The sequence below is a fragment of the Coregonus clupeaformis genome, chromosome 8, assembly GCF_020615455.1.
Source record: "Coregonus clupeaformis isolate EN_2021a chromosome 8, ASM2061545v1, whole genome shotgun sequence".
NCBI classification, from domain to species: Eukaryota; Metazoa; Chordata; class Actinopteri; order Salmoniformes; family Salmonidae; genus Coregonus; species Coregonus clupeaformis.
This window is the reverse complement of record NC_059199.1, coordinates 63906921-63922650: the sequence shown is the minus strand read 5'-3', so window position 1 is coordinate 63922650 and position 15730 is coordinate 63906921. Positions and strand designations below refer to the sequence as shown.

The following is a 15730-nucleotide window of genomic DNA, read 5'->3' as shown; positions in this document are numbered from 1 at the left end:
GTTCTAGATGGTAGAGACCAGTACGCCTCTCTGTTCTAGATGGTAGAGACCAGTACGCCTCTCTGTCCTAGATAGTAGAGACCAGTACGCCTCTCTGTTCTAGATGGTAGAGACCAGTACGCCTCTCTGTTCTAGATGGTAGAGACCAGTACGCCTCTCTGTTCTAGATGGTAGAGACCAGTACGCCTCTCTGTTCTAGATGGTAGAGACCATAAAGACACGTCTGACATTCTTACAGGTGGGATGGATCAAACCACATCTGCCAGACATTTTTGTGGTTTCCTCTCACCCCTGTTTCAAGGGAGGGAGGGAGCTAGAGCGAGAGAGAGAGAGAGAGAGAGAGAGAGAGAGAGAGAGAGAGAGAGAGAGAGAGAGAGAGAGAGAGAGAGAGAGAGAGAGAGAGAGAGAGAGAGAGAGAGAGAGAGAGAGAGAGAGAGAGAGAGAGAGAGAGAGAGAGAGAGAGAGAGAAAAAGAGAGAGAGAAAGAGCGAGGGAAGGGTGGTTGAGTGATAATGTGTTGAAGAAGGAGGGGGTGTAGAGGAGCGGTACACTCTATCACTACTTTGAGAGCTCTGCCTCTTCAGCCAACTGCTCCCTCTCTTCTCTCCTCCTCTCTCCATCCAGGCGAATGGACAAACACAGCCTGAAAAAAGGCAAGCAGGCAAGAGAGAGAGCGAGAGAGGGGGAGGAAACACAAGGCAACAGTACAGGAGGTTAATAATCAGACTGAGGAGTTAGCAGCTTGTTTCCTGGAGTGAGTCGTCCCAGCTGAACACCGCGGAGAGAACAGGAAGCAATCTTCTCTTCCTGCGTGTGTGTGTGTGTGTGTGTGAGTGAGTGTGAGAGTGTATGTGTGTATGAGTGTTTGTGTATCTGTCCAGACAGACAGAGTTCAGTGGAATAGCAGGAGTTACTTTTGGGGAAGACAGCTGGACTCATCCATTGCAACAGCGATACAGAGACTCTCTGACAACTGAAAGAGCAGCAGCAGCCACTTCAAGGAGAGTAACACACTGTGGATGAATTGAGGGAATGAGAAGAGGAAGACAGAGAGACTGAGAAAGTCAAGGAGGGAAGAGAGAAAGACTCTTTGGTCTCTTCTCTGCTCTGCAAAGTGTGACGACCCTCCATCTCCCCTCTCCATCTACCCTGACCCTTCTCCCTCTCCTCCACTCCTCTTCCCCCTGTCGTCGTCTCGCCTAACATGGGCCGGCTGCTGGCCCTAGCCCTGGCCTACCTGGTGTACCTGTCGACTGCAGTGATTGGCTCAGAGAAGAAGCAGCACCGGGTGCAGAATGGGCCCTGCAGTTACACCTTCATACTCCCCGAGGTGGAACACTGCCAACCCCTCAAAGACTTCCAGGTCACCAACTCCCTCCAGAGGGACTCCCCACCACCGCCGGCCTCAGACCCAGGATCGAGTCACCCTGAGCAGGCCAAAGCCCAGTCCGCTAGGCCCTCATGGCAGGAGAGGAAGCTGGAGAGTCTGGAGAGCACCACAGAGAAAAATAGACAGTGGTTGCAGAAGGTAAGAATCTCTGTCATCATGTGTTGCTTCCTCCTCTTGTCTTTTCTGTTCCCCTCCAGGGTTCACTAAAACAGAGGTATTCCCTAAAGAGTGTGTGTGTGTGTGTGTGTGTCTGAGTCTGTATTTAACACCACTGGGTAGCACTACTGATTCAGATATGTGTATCAGTACATTAACAAAACAAACCCAACAATCAAAGAGCAGTTACGCTAACCTCAATAAATGCTAAGAAAATGTGTGTGTGTGTGTGTGTGTGTGTGTGTGTGTGTGTGTGTGTGTGTGTGTGTGTGTGTGTGTGTGTGTGTGTGTGTGAGTGTGTGCGTGCGTGCGTGCGTGTGTGTCAGTGTGTGAGTCACCAGAATGTCTGCATAAATGGAACAATTGTTTATCTAACAGACATTTTAACAAGTCTGGTTTAGCGGTTTATTGGGTCATGGCCTTTACTATGACTGGGCCATTTAAACCATTCTCTGAACTAATAAACTGTAGCAGAGAGATTAACAGTGTTTTCACTGTTAAGGTCATCTGGGGTCAGATCAGGTCCATTCTCTGGACCACACAGAGGCAGTATTGTCTGTCTCTATCTTGCATTTATTTTTAAAAGGTCATTGCTATTTTTACAGGGTGAGGGAGTAAACTCACCAATCTCTCGGTGTGTTCTGAGATATAACCTCTGACCTCGCTGTTGAGAGAAACAGGAAGCCTCTGGACAGAAGTTGCCCTCGTGCAGATATTTAGGATCAGATTACCTTTCCACCAATACTAACCGTGGTTGCCTCTCAAATGGCACCCTGTCAGGTCTATATAGAGGTCAACACCTCCCTGTCAGGTCTATATAGAGGTCAACACCTCCCTGTCAGGTCTATATAGAGGTCCTCAACACCTCCCTGTCTGGTCTATATAGAGGTCAACACCTCCCTGTCAGGTCTATATAGAGGTCCTCAACACCTCCCTGTCAGGTCTATATAGAGGTCAACACCTCCCTGTCTGGTCTATATAGAGGTCAACACCTCCCTGTCTGGTCTATATAGAGGTCCTCAACACCTCCCTGTCAGGTCTATATAGAGGTCCTCAACACCTCCCTGTCTGGTCTATATAGAGGTCCTCAACACCTCCCTGTCAGGTCTATATAGAGGTCCTCAACACCTCCCTGTCTGGTCTATATAGAGGTCCTCAACACCTCCCTGTCTGGTCTATATAGAGGTCAACACCTCCCTGTCAGGTCTATATAGAGGTCCTCAACACCTCCCTGTCAGGTCTATATAGAGGTCCTCAACACCTCCCTGTCAGGTCTATATAGAGGTCCTCAACACCTCCCTGTCAGGTCTATGTAGAGGTCCTCAACACCTCCCTGTCTGGTCTATATAGAGGTCAACACCTCCCTGTCTGGTCTATATAGAGGTCCTCAACACCTCCCTGTCAGGTCTATATAGAGGTCCTCAACACCTCCCTGTCTGGTCTATATAGAGGTCAACACCTCCCTGTCTGGTCTATATAGAGGTCCTCAACACCTCCCTGTCTGGTCTATATAGAGGTCCTCAACACCTCCCTGTCAGGTCTATATAGAGGTCCTCAACACCTCCCTGTCTGGTCTATATAGAGGTCCTCAACACCTCCCTGTCTGGTCTATATAGAGGTCCTCAACACCTCCCTGTCAGGTCTATATAGAGGTCAACACCTCCCTGTCTGGTCTATATAGAGGTCCTCAACACCTCCCTGTCAGGTCTATATAGAGGTCCTCAACACCTCCCTGTCTGGTCTATATAGAGGTCAACACCTCCCTGTCAGGTCTATATAGAGGTCCTCAACACCTCCCTGTCTGGTCTATATAGAGGTCCTCAACACCTCCCTGTATGGTCTATATAGAGGTCCTCAACACCACCCTGTCTGGTCTATATAGAGGTCCTCAACACCTCCCTGTATGGTCTATATAGAGGTCCTCAACACCTCCCTGTCAGGTCTATATAGAGGTCCTCAACACCTCCCTGTCAGGTCTATATAGAGGTCCTCAACACCTCCCTGTCAGGTCTATATAGAGGTCAACACCTCCCTGTCTGGTCTATATAGAGGTCCTCAACACCTCCCTGTCAGGTCTATATAGAGGTCCTCAACACCTCCCTGTCAGGTCTATATAGAGGTCAACACCTCCCTGTCTGGTCTATATAGAGGTCCTCAACACCTCCCTGTCAGGTCTCTATAGAGGTCCTCAACACCTCCCTGTCTGGTCTCTATAGAGGTCCTCAACACCTCCCTGTCAGGTCTATATAGAGGTCCTCAACACCTCCCTGTCAGGTCTATATGAGGTCAACACCTCCCTGTCTGGTCTATATAGAGGTCAACACCTCCCTGTCAGGTCTATATAGAGGTCCTCAACACCTCCCTGTCAGGTCTATATAGAGGTCCTCAACACCTCCCTGTCAGGTCTATATAGAGGTCCTCAACACCTCCCTGTCTGGTCTATATAGAGGTCAACACCTCCCTGTCAGGTCTATATAGAGGTCCTCAACCCCTCCCTGTCAGGTCTATATAGAGGTCCTCAACACCTCCCTGTCTGGTCTATATAGAGGTCCTCAACACCTCCCTGTCTGGTCTATATAGAGGTCAACACCACCCTGTCTGGTCTATATAGAGGTCCTCAACACCTCCCTGTCTGGTCTATATAGAGGTCCTCAACACCTCCCTGTCAGGTCTATATAGAGGTCCTCAACACCACCCTGTCTGGTCTATATAGAGGTCCTCAACACCTCCCTGTCTGGTCTATATAGAGGTCCTCAACACCTCCCTGTCTGGTCTATATAGAGGTCCTCAACACCTCCCTGTCAGGTCTATATAGAGGTCCTCAACACCTCCTGTCAGGTCTATATAGAGGTCCTCAACACCTCCCTGTCAGGTCTATATAGAGGTCCTCAACACCTCCCTGTCAGGTCAATATAGAGGTCCTCAACACCTCCCCTGTCAGGTCTATATAGAGGTCCTCAACACCTCCCTGTCTGGTCTATATAGAGGTCCTCAACACCTCCCTGTCTGGTCTATAAGAGGTCCTCAACACCTCCCTGTCAGGTCTATATAGAGGTCAACACCACCCTGTCTGGTCTATATAGAGGTCCTCAACACCTCCCTGTCAGGTCTATATAGAGGTCCTCAACACCTCCCTGTCAGGTCTATATAGAGGTCAACACCTCCCTGTCTGGTCTATATAGAGGTCAACACCTCCCTGTCAGGTCTATATAGAGGTCCTCAACACCTCCCTGTCAGGTCTATATAGAGGTCAACACCTCCCTGTCTGGTCTATATAGAGGTCAACACCTCCCTGTCTGGTCTATATAGAGGTCAACTCCCTCCTGTCTGGTCTATATAGAGGTCCTCAACACCTCCCTGTCAGGTCTATAAGAGGTCCTCAACACCTCCCTGTCTGGTCTATATAGAGGTCCTCAACACCTCCCTGTCAGGTCTATAGAGGTCAACACCTCCCTGTCTGGTCTATATAGAGGTCCTCAACACCTCCCTGTCAGGTCTATATAGAGGTCCTCAACACCTCCCTGTCAGGTCTATATAGAGGTCCTCAACACCTCCCTGTCAGGTCTATATAGAGGTCCTCAACACCTCCCTGTCTGGTCTATATAGAGGTCCTCAACACCTCCCTGTCAGGTCTATATAGAGGTCAACACCACCCTGTCTGGTCTATATAGAGGTCCTCAACACCTCCCTGTCAGGTCTATATAGAGGTCAACACCTCCCTGTCTGGTCTATATAGAGGTCAACACCTCCCTGTCTGGTCTATATAGAGGTCCTCAACACCTCCCTGTCAGGTCTATATAGAGGTCCTCAACACCTCCCTGTCTGGTCTATATAGAGGTCAACACCTCCCTGTCTGGTCTATATAGAGGTCCTCAACACCTCCCTGTCAGGTCTATATAGAGGTCTCAACACCACCCCTGTCTGGTCTATATAGAGGTCCTACACCTCCCTGTCAGGTCTATATAGAGGTCCTCAACACCTCCCTGTCTGGTCTATATAGAGGTCCTCAACACCTCCCTGTCAGGTCTATATAGAGGTCCTCAACACCTCCCTGTCTGGTCCATAGAGGTCAACACCTCCCTGTCTGGTCTATAAGAGGTCCTCAACACCTCCCTGTCTGGTCTATATAGAGGTCCTCAACACCTCCCTGTCAGGTCTATATAGAGGTCCTCAACACCTCCCTGTCAGGTCTATATAGAGGTCCTCAACACCTCCCTGTCTGGGTCTATAGAGGACCTCAACACCTCCCTGTCAGGTCTATAAGAGGTCCTCAACACCTCCCTGTCTGGTCTATATAGAGGTCAACACCTCCCTGTCTGGTCTATATAGAGGTCCTCAACACCTCCCTGTCAGGTCTATATAGAGGTCAACACCTCCCTGTCTGGTCTATATAGAGGTCCTCAACACCTCCCTGTCAGGTCTATATAGAGGTCTCAACACCTCCCTGTCTGGTCTATATAGAGGTCCTCAACACCTCCCTGTCAGGTCTATATAGAGGTCCTCAACACCTCCCTGTCAGGTCTATATAGAGGTCCTCAACACCTCCCTGTCAGGTCTATATAGAGGTCAACACCTCCCTGTCTGGTCTATATAGAGGTCCTCAACACCTCCCTGTCAGGTCTATATAGAGGTCCTCAACACCTCCCTGTCAGGTCTATATAGAGGTCCTCAACACCACCCTGTCTGGTCTATATAGAGGACCTCAACACCTCCCTGTCAGGTCTATATAGAGGTCAACACCTCCCTGTCTGGTCTATATAGAGGTCCTCAACACCTCCCTGTCAGGTCTATATAGAGGTCCAACACCTCCCTGTCTGGTCTATATAGAGGTCCTCAACACCTCCCTGTCAGGTCTATATGAGGTCCTCAACACCTCCCTGTCAGGTCTATAGAGGTCCTCAACACCTCCCTGTCAGGTCTATATAGAGGTCAACACCTCCCTGTCTGGTCTATATAGAGGTCCTCAACACCTCCCTGTCAGGTCTATATAGAGGTCAACACCTCCCTGTCTGGTCTATATAGAGGTCCTCAACACCTCCCTGTCAGGTCTATAGAGGTCTTCAACACCTCCCTGTCTGGTCTATAGAGGTCTCAACACCTCCCTGTCAGGTCTATATAGAGGTCAACACCTCCCTGTCAGGTCTATATAGAGGTCCTCAACACCTCCCTGTCTGGTCTATATAGAGGTCCTCAACACCTCCCTGTCAGGTCTATATAGAGGTCCTCAACACCTCCCTGTCAGGTCTATATAGAGGTCCTCAACACCTCCCTGTCAGGTCTATATAGAGGTCAACTCCCTCCTGTCTGGTCTATATAGAGGTCCTCAACACCTCCCTGTCAGGTCTATATAGAGGTCCTCAACACCTCCCTGTCAGGTCTATATTAGGTCAACACCTCCCTGTCTGGTCTATAGAGGTCCTCAACACCTCCCTGTCAGGTCTATATAGAGGTCCTCAACACCTCCCTGTCAGGTCTATATAGAGGTCCTCAACACCTCCCTGTCAGGTCTATATAGAGGTCCTCAACACCTCCCTGTCAGGTCTATATAGAGGTCCTCAACACCTCCCTGTCTGGTCTATAGAGGTCCTCAACTCCTCCCTGTCTGGTCTATATAGAGGTCCTCAAAACCTCCCTGTCAGGTCTATATAGAGGTCCTCAACACCTCCCTGTCTGGTCTATAAGAGGTCCTCAACACCTCCCTGTCTGGTCTATATAGAGGTCCTCAACACCTCCCTGTCTGGTCTATATAGAGGTCCTCAACACCTCCCTGTCTGGTCTATATAGAGGTCCTCAACACCTCCCTGTCAGGTCTATATAGAGGTCCCAACACCTCCCTGTCTGGTCTATATAGAGGTCCTCAACACCTCCCTGTCAGGTCTATATAGAGGTCCTCAACACCTCCCTGTCAGGTCTATATAGAGGTCCTCAACACCTCCCTGTCAGGTCTATAAGAGGTCCTCAACACCTCTCTGTCAGGTCTAATAGAGGTCAACACCTCCTGTCTGGTCTATATAGAGGCCCTCAACACCTCCCTGTCAGGTCTATATAGAGGTCCAACACCTCCCTGTCTGGTCTATATAGAGGTCCTCAACACCTCCCTGTCAGGTCTATATAGAGGTCCTCAACACCTCCCTGTCAGGTCTATATAGAGGTCCCAACACCTCCCTGTCTGGTCTATATAGAGGTCAACACCTCCCTGTCAGGTCTATAAGAGGTCCTCAACACCTCCCTGTCAGGTCTATATAAGAGGTCCTCAACACCTCCCTGTCTGGTCTATATAGAGGTCCTCAACACCTCCCTGTCAGGTCTATATAGAGGTCCTCAACACCTCCCTGTCTGGTCTATATAGAGGTCTCAACACCTCCCCTGTCTGGTCTATATAGAGGTCCTCAACACCTCCCTGTCAGGTCTATATAGAGGTCAACACCTCCCCTGTCTGGTCTATATGAGGTCCTCAACACCTCCCTGTCAGGTCTATATAGAGGTCCTCAACACCTCCCTGTCAGGTCTATAGAGGGTCCTCAACACCTCCCTGTCAGGTCTATATAGAGGTCTCAACACCTCCCTGTCTGGTCTATAGAGGTCCTCAACACCTCCCTGTCTGGTCTATATAGAGGTCCTCAACACCTCCCTGTCAGGTCTATATAGAGGTCCCAACACCTCCCTGTCTGGTCTATATGAGGTCCTCAACACCTCCCTGTCAGGTCTATATAGAGGTCCTCAACACCTCCCTGTCAGGTCTATATAGAGGTCCTCAACACCTCCCTGTCAGGTCTATAGAGGTCCTCAACACCTCCCTGTCTGGTCTATATAGAGGTCCTCAACACCTCCCTGTCAGGTCTATATAGAGGTCCTCAACACCTCCCTGTCAGGTCTATATGAGGTCTCAACACCTCCCTGTCTGGTCTATATAGAGGTCCTCAACACCTCCCTGTCAGGTCTATATAGAGGTCCTCAACACCTCCCCTGTCTGGTCTATATAGAGGTCCTCAACACCTCCCTGTCTGGTCTATATAGAGGTCCTCAACACCTCCCTGTCAGGTCTATATAGAGGTCCTCAACACCTCCCTGTCAGGTCTATATAGAGGTCCTCAACACCTCCCTGTCAGGTCTATATAGAGGTCCTCAACACCTCCCTGTCAGGTCTATATAGAGGTCCTCAACACCTCCCTGTCTGGTCTATATAGAGGTCCTCAACTCCCTCCTGTCTGGTCTATATAGAGGTCCTCAACACCTCCCTGTCAGGTCTATATAGAGGTCCTCAACACCTCCCTGTCTGGTCTATATAGAGGTCCTCAACACCTCCCTGTCTGGTCTATATAGAGGTCCTCAACACCTCCCTGTCAGGTCTATATAGAGGTCCTCAACACCTCCCTGTCAGGTCTATATAGAGGTCCTCAACACCTCCCTGTCTGGTCTATATAGAGGTCCTCAACACCTCCCTGTCAGGTCTATATAGAGGTCCTCAACACCTCCCTGTCAGGTCTATATAGAGGTCCTCAACACCTCCCTGTCAGGTCTATAGAGGTCCTCAACACCTCCCTGTCAGGTCTATATAGAGGTCCTCAACACCTCCCTGTCTGGTCTAGAGGTCCTCACCCTCCCTGTCGGGTCTATAGAGGTCCTCAACACCTCCCTGTCAGGTCTATATAGAGGTCCTCAACACCTCCCTGTCAGGTCTATATAGAGGTCCTCAACACCTCCCTGTCTGGTCTATATAGAGGTCCTCAACACCTCCCTGTCTGGTCTATAGAGGTCCTCAACACCTCCCTGTCTGGTCTATATAGAGGTCCTCAACACCTCCCTGTCTGGTCTAATAGAGGTCCTCAACACCTCCCTGTCTGGTCTATATAGAGGTCCTCAACACCTCCCCTGTCTGGTCTATATAGAGGTCCTCAACACCTCCCTGTCTGGTCTATATAGAGGTCCTCAACACCTCCCTGTCAGGTCTATAGAGGTCCTCAACACCTCCCTGTCTGGTCTATATAGAGGTCCTCAACACCTCCCTGTCTGGTCTATATAGAGGTCCTCAACACCTCCCTGTCTGGTCTATATAGAGGTCCTCAACACCTCCCTGTCTGGTCTATATGAGGTCCTCAACACCTCCCTGTCAGGTCTATATAGAGGTCCTCAACACCTCCCTGTCAGGTCTTTATAGAGGTCCTCAACACCTCCCTGTCTGGTCTATATAGAGGTCCTCAACACCTCCCTGTCTGGTCTATATAGAGGTCCTCAACACCTCCCTGTCAGGTCTATATAGAGGTCCTCAACACCTCCCTGTCTGGTCTATATAGAGGTCCTCAACACCTCCCTGTCTGGTCTATATAGAGGTCCTCAACACCTCCCTGTCAGGTCTATGTAGAGGTCCTCAACACCTCCCTGTCAGGTCTATATAGAGGTCCTCAACACCTCCCTGTCTGGTCTATATAGAGGTCCTCAACACCTCCCTGTCTGGTCTATATAGAGGTCCTCAACACCTCCCTGTCTGGTCTATATAGAGGTCCTCAACACCTCCCTGTCAGGTCTATAGAGGTCCTCAACACCTCCCTGTCTGGTCTATAGAGGTCCTCAACACCTCCCTGTCTGGTCTATAGAGGTCCTCAACACCTCCCTGTCTGGTCTATAGAGGTCCTCAACACCTCCCCTGTCAGGTCTATATAGAGGTCCTCAACACCTCCCTGTCAGGTCTATATAGAGGTCCTCAACACCTCCCTGTCTGGTCTATAGAGGTCCTCAACACCTCCCTGTCTGGTCTATAGAGGCTCACCACCTCCCTGTCAGGTCTAGAGGTCTCAACACCTCCCTGTCAGGTCTATAGAGGTCCTCAACACCTCCCTGTCTGGTCTATATAGAGGTCCTCAACACCTCCCTGTCTGGTCTATATAGAGGTCCTCAACACCTCCCTGTCTGGTCTATATAGAGGTCCTCAACACCTCCCTGTCTGGTCTATAGAGGTCCTCAACACCTCCCTGTCTGGTCTATATAGAGGTCCTCAACACCTCCCTGTCAGGTCTATATGAGGTCCTCAACACCTCCCTGTCTGGTCTATATAGAGGTCCTCAACACCTCCCTGTCAGGTCTATATAGAGGTCCTCAACACCTCCCTGTCAGGTCTATATAGAGGTCCTCAACACCTCCCTGTCTGGTCTATATAGAGGTCCTCAACACCTCCCTGTCTGGTCTATATAGAGGTCCTCAACACCTCCCTGTCTGGTCTATATGAGGTCCTCAACACCTCCCTGTCTGGTCTATATAGAGGTCCTCAACACCTCCCTGTCTGGTCTATATAGAGGTCCTCAACACCTCCCTGTCTGGTCTATATAGAGGTCCTCAACACCTCCTGTCAGGTCTATAGAGGTCTCAACACCTCCCTGTCAGGTCTATATAGAGGTCCTCAACACCTCCCTGTCAGGTCTATATAGAGGTCCTCAACACCTCCCTGTCAGGTCTATATAGAGGTCCTCAACACCTCCCTGTCAGGTCTATATAGAGGTCCTCAACACCTCCCTGTCAGGTCTATATAGAGGTCTCAACACCTCCCTGTCTGGTCTATATAGAGGTCCTCAACACCTCCCTGTCAGGTCTATATAGAGGTCTCAACACCTCCCTGTCAGGTCTATATAGAGGTCCTCAACACCTCCCTGTCAGGTCTATATAGAGGTCCTCAACACCTCCCTGTCAGGTCTATATAGAGGTCCTCAACACCTCCCTGTCTGGTCTATATAGAGGTCCTCAACACCTCCCTGTCAGGTCTCTATAGAGGTCCTCAACACCTCCCTGTCAGGTCTATATAGAGGTCCTCAACACCTCCCTGTCAGGTCTATATAGAGGTCCTCAACACCTCCCTGTCTGGTCTATATAGAGGTCCTCAACACCTCCCTGTCAGGTCTATAGGTCCTCAACACCTCCCTGTCAGGTCTATAGAGGTCCTCAACACCTCCCTGTCAGGTCTATATAGAGGTCCTCAACACCTCCCTGTCTGGTCTATATAGAGGTCCTCAACACCTCCCTGTCAGGTCTATATAGAGGTCCTCAACACCTCCCTGTCAGGTCTATAGAGGTCCTCAACACCTCCCTGTCAGGTCTATATAGAGGTCCTCAACACCTCCCCTGTCTGGTCTATATAGAGGTCCTCAACACCTCCCTGTCTGGTCTATATAGAGGTCCTCAACACCTCCCTGTCAGGTCTATATAGAGGTCCTCAACACCTCCCTGTCTGGTCTATATAGAGGTCCTCAACACCTCCCTGTCAGGTCTATATAGAGGTCCTCAACACCTCCCTGTCAGGTCTATATAGAGGTCCTCAACACCTCCCTGTCAGGTCTATATAGAGGTCCTCAACACCTCCCTGTCAGGTCTATAGAGGTCCTCAACACCTCCCTGTCAGGTCTATATAGAGGTCCTCAACACCTCCCTGTCAGGTCTATATAGAGGTCTCAACACCTCCCTGTCAGGTCTATATAGAGGTCCTCAACACCTCCCTGTCAGGTCTATATAGAGGTCCTCAACACCTCCCTGTCCAGGTCTATAGAGGTCCTCAACACCTCCCTGTCAGGTCTATATAGAGGTCCTCAACACCTCCCTGTCAGGTCTATATAGAGGTCCTCAACACCTCCCTGTCAGGTCTATAGAGGTCCTCAACACCTCCCTGTCAGGTCTATATAGAGGTCCTCAACACCTCCCTGTCAGGTCTATAGAGGTCCTCAACACCTCCCTGTCAGGTCTATATGAGGTCCTCAACACCTCCCTGTCAGGTCTATATAGAGGTCCTCAACACCTCCCTGTCAGGTCTATATAGAGGTCCTCAACACCTCCCTGTCTGGTCTATATAGAGGTCCTCAACACCTCCCTGTCAGGTCTATATAGAGGTCCTCAACACCTCCCTGTCAGGTCTATATGAGGTCCTCAACACCTCCCTGTCAGGTCTATAGAGGTCTCAACACCTCCCTGTCAGGTTCTATAGAGGTCCTCAACACCTCCCTGTCTGGTCTATATAGAGGTCCTCAACACCTCCCTGTCAGGTCTATAGAGGTCCTCAACACCTCCCTGTCTGGTCTATATAGAGGTCCTCAACACCCCCCTGTCTGGTCTATATAGAGGTCCTCAACACCTCCCTGTCAGGTCTATATAGAGGTCCTCAACACCTCCCTGTCAGGTCTATATAGAGGTCCTCAACACCTCCCTGTCTGGTCTATAGAGGTCCTCAACACCTCCCTGTCAGGTCTATATAGAGGTCCTCAACACCTCCCTGTCAGGTCTATATAGAGGTCCTCAACACCTCCCTGTCAGGTCTATATAGAGGTCCTCAACACCTCCCTGTCTGGTCTATATAGAGGTCCTCAACACCTCCCTGTCAGGTCTATAGAGGTCCTCAACACCTCCCTGTCTGGTCTATATAGAGGTCCTCAACACCTCCCTGTCAGGTCTATATAGAGGTCCTCAACACCTCCCTGTCAGGTCTATATAGAGGTCCTCAACACCTCCCTGTCAGGTCTCTATAGAGGTCCTCAACACCTCCCTGTCTGGTCTATATAGAGGTCCTCAACACCTCCCTGTCTGGTCCAGAGGTCCTCAACACCTCCCTGTCTGGTCTATATAGAGGTCCTCAACACCTCCCTGTCAGGTCTATATGAGGTCCTCAACACCTCCCTGTCTGGTCTATATAGAGGTCCTCAACACCTCCCTGTCAGGTCTATAGAGGTCCTCAACACCTCCCTGTCAGGTCTATAGAGGTCCTCAACACCTCCCTGTCAGGCTCTATATAGAGGTCCTCAACACCTCCCTGTCAGGTCTATATAGAGGTCCTCAACACCTCCCTGTCAGGTCTATAGAGGTCCTCAACACCTCCCTGTCTGGTCTCAGAGGTCAACACCTCCCTGTCTGGTCTAGAGGTCCTCAACACCTCCCTGTCTGGTCTATATAGAGGTCCTCAACACCTCCCTGTCTGGTCTATATAGAGGTCCTCAACACCTCCCTGTCAGGTTCTATAGAGGTCCTCAACACCTCCCTGTCTGGTCTCTAGAGGTCCTCAACACCTCCCTGTCGGTCTATATAGAGGTCCTCAACACCTCCCTGTCAGGTCTATAGAGGTCCTCAACACCTCCTGTCTGGTCTATATAGAGGTCCTCAACACCTCCCTGTCAGGTCTATATAGAGGTCCTCAACACCTCCCTGTCAGGTCTATATAGAGGTCCTCAACACCTCCCTGTCAGGTCTATATAGAGGTCCTCAACACCTCCCTGTCTGGTCTATATAGAGGTCCTCAACACCTCCCTGTCAGGTCTATATAGAGGTCCTCAACACCTCCCTGTCTGGTCTATATAGAGGTCCTCAACACCTCCCTGTCAGGTCTATAGAGGTCCTCAACACCTCCCTGTCTGGTCTATATAGAGGTCCTCAACACCTCCCTGTCTGGTCTATATAGAGGTCCTCAACACCTCCCTGTCTGGTCTATATAGAGGTCCTCAACACCTCCCTGTCTGGTCTATATAGAGGTCCTCAACACCTCCCTGTCTGGTCTATATAGAGGTCCTCAACACCTCCCTGTCAGGTCTATATAGAGGTCCTCAACACCTCCCTGTCAGGTCTATATAGAGGTCCTCAACACCTCCCTGTCTGGTCTATATAGAGGTCCTCAACACCTCCCTGTCAGGTCTATAAGAGGTCACACCTCCTTCTGGTCTAATAGAGGTCCTCAACACCTCCCTGTCTGGTCTATATAGAGGTCCTCAACACCTCCCTGTCAGGTCTATAGAGGTCCTCAACACCTCCCTGTCTGGTCTATATAGAGGTCCTCAACACCTCCCTGTCAGGTCTATATAGAGGTCAACACCTCCCTGTCTGGTCTATATAGAGGTCCTCAACACCTCCCTGTCAGGTCTATATAGAGGTCCTCAACACCTCCCTGTCTGGTCTATAAGAGGTCCTCAACACCTCCCCTGTCTGGTCTATATAGAGGTCCTCAACACCTCCCTGTCAGGTCTATATAGAGGTCCTCAACACCTCCCTGTCAGGTCTATATAGAGGTCCTCAACACCTCCCTGTCTGGTCTATATAGAGGTCCTCAACACCTCCCTGTCTGGTCTATATAGAGGTCCTCAACACCTCCCTGTCTGGTCTATATAGAGGTCCTCAACACCTCCCTGTCAGGTCTATATAGAGGTCCTCAACACCTCCCTGTCTGGCTATAGAGGTCCTCAACACCTCCCTGTCAGGTCTATAGAGGTCCTCAACACCTCCCTGTCTGGTCTATATAGAGGTCCTCAACACCTCCCTGTCTGGTCTATATAGAGGTCCTCAACACCTCCCTGTCTGGTCTATATGAGGTCTCAACACCTCCCTGTCTGGTCTATATAGAGGTCCTCAACACCTCCCTGTCAGGTCTATATAGAGGTCCTCAACACCTCCCTGTCTGGTCTATATAGAGGTCCTCAACACCTCCCTGTCTGGTCTATATAGAGGTCCTCAACACCTCCCTGTCAGGTCTATGTAGAGGTCCTCAACACCTCCCTGTCAGGTCTATATAGAGGTCAACACCTCCCTGTCAGGTCTATATAGAGGTCCTCAACACCTCTCTGTCAGGTCTATATAGAGGTCCTCAACACCTCCCTGTCTGGTCTATATAGAGGTCCCAACACCTCCCTCTGGTATAAGAGGTCACCACCTCCCTGTCAGGTCTATATAGAGGTCCTCAACACCTCCCTGTCTGGTCTATATAGAAGTCAAAACCTCCCTGTCTGGTCTATATAGAGGTCCTCAACACCTCCCTGTCTGGTCTATATAGAGGTCAACACCTCCCTGTCTGGTCTATATAGAGGTCCTCAACACCTCCCTGTCAGGTCTATATAGAGGTCCTCAACACCTCCCTGTCTGGTCTATATAGAGGTCCTCAACACCTCCCCTGTCTGGTCTATATAGAGGTCCTCAACACCTCCCTGTCTGGTCTATATGAGGTCCTCAACACCTCCCTGTCAGGTCTATATAGAGGTCTCAACACCTCCCTGTCAGGTCTATATAGAGGTCCTCAACACCTCCCTGTCAGGTCTATAGAGGTCCTCAACACCTCCCTGTCAGGTCTATAGAGGGACCTCAACACCTCCCTGTCTGGTCTATATAGAGGTCCTCAACACCTCCCTGTCTGGTCTATATAGAGGTCCTCAACACCTCCCTGTCAGGTCTATAGAGG

General features: G+C 50.2%; 1 protein-coding gene across 2 annotated transcripts in view; it reads left to right on the top strand.

Annotated features, from left to right (window-relative positions):
* Positions 1 to 1121: 1121 nt before the first annotated feature.
* The window catches only part of LOC121572231 (angiopoietin-2-like), a 140569-nt gene continuing 125960 nt past the window's right edge, over positions 1122 to 15730 (top strand). For both annotated transcript variants that reach the window (XM_041884176.2, XM_041884177.2), the window contains exon 1: positions 1122 to 1527. In XM_041884176.2, coding sequence (XP_041740110.1) covers positions 1204 to 1527 — 324 coding nt within the window. In that variant the 5' untranslated portion in view covers positions 1122 to 1203. The remainder of the gene's footprint in view (positions 1528 to 15730) is intronic.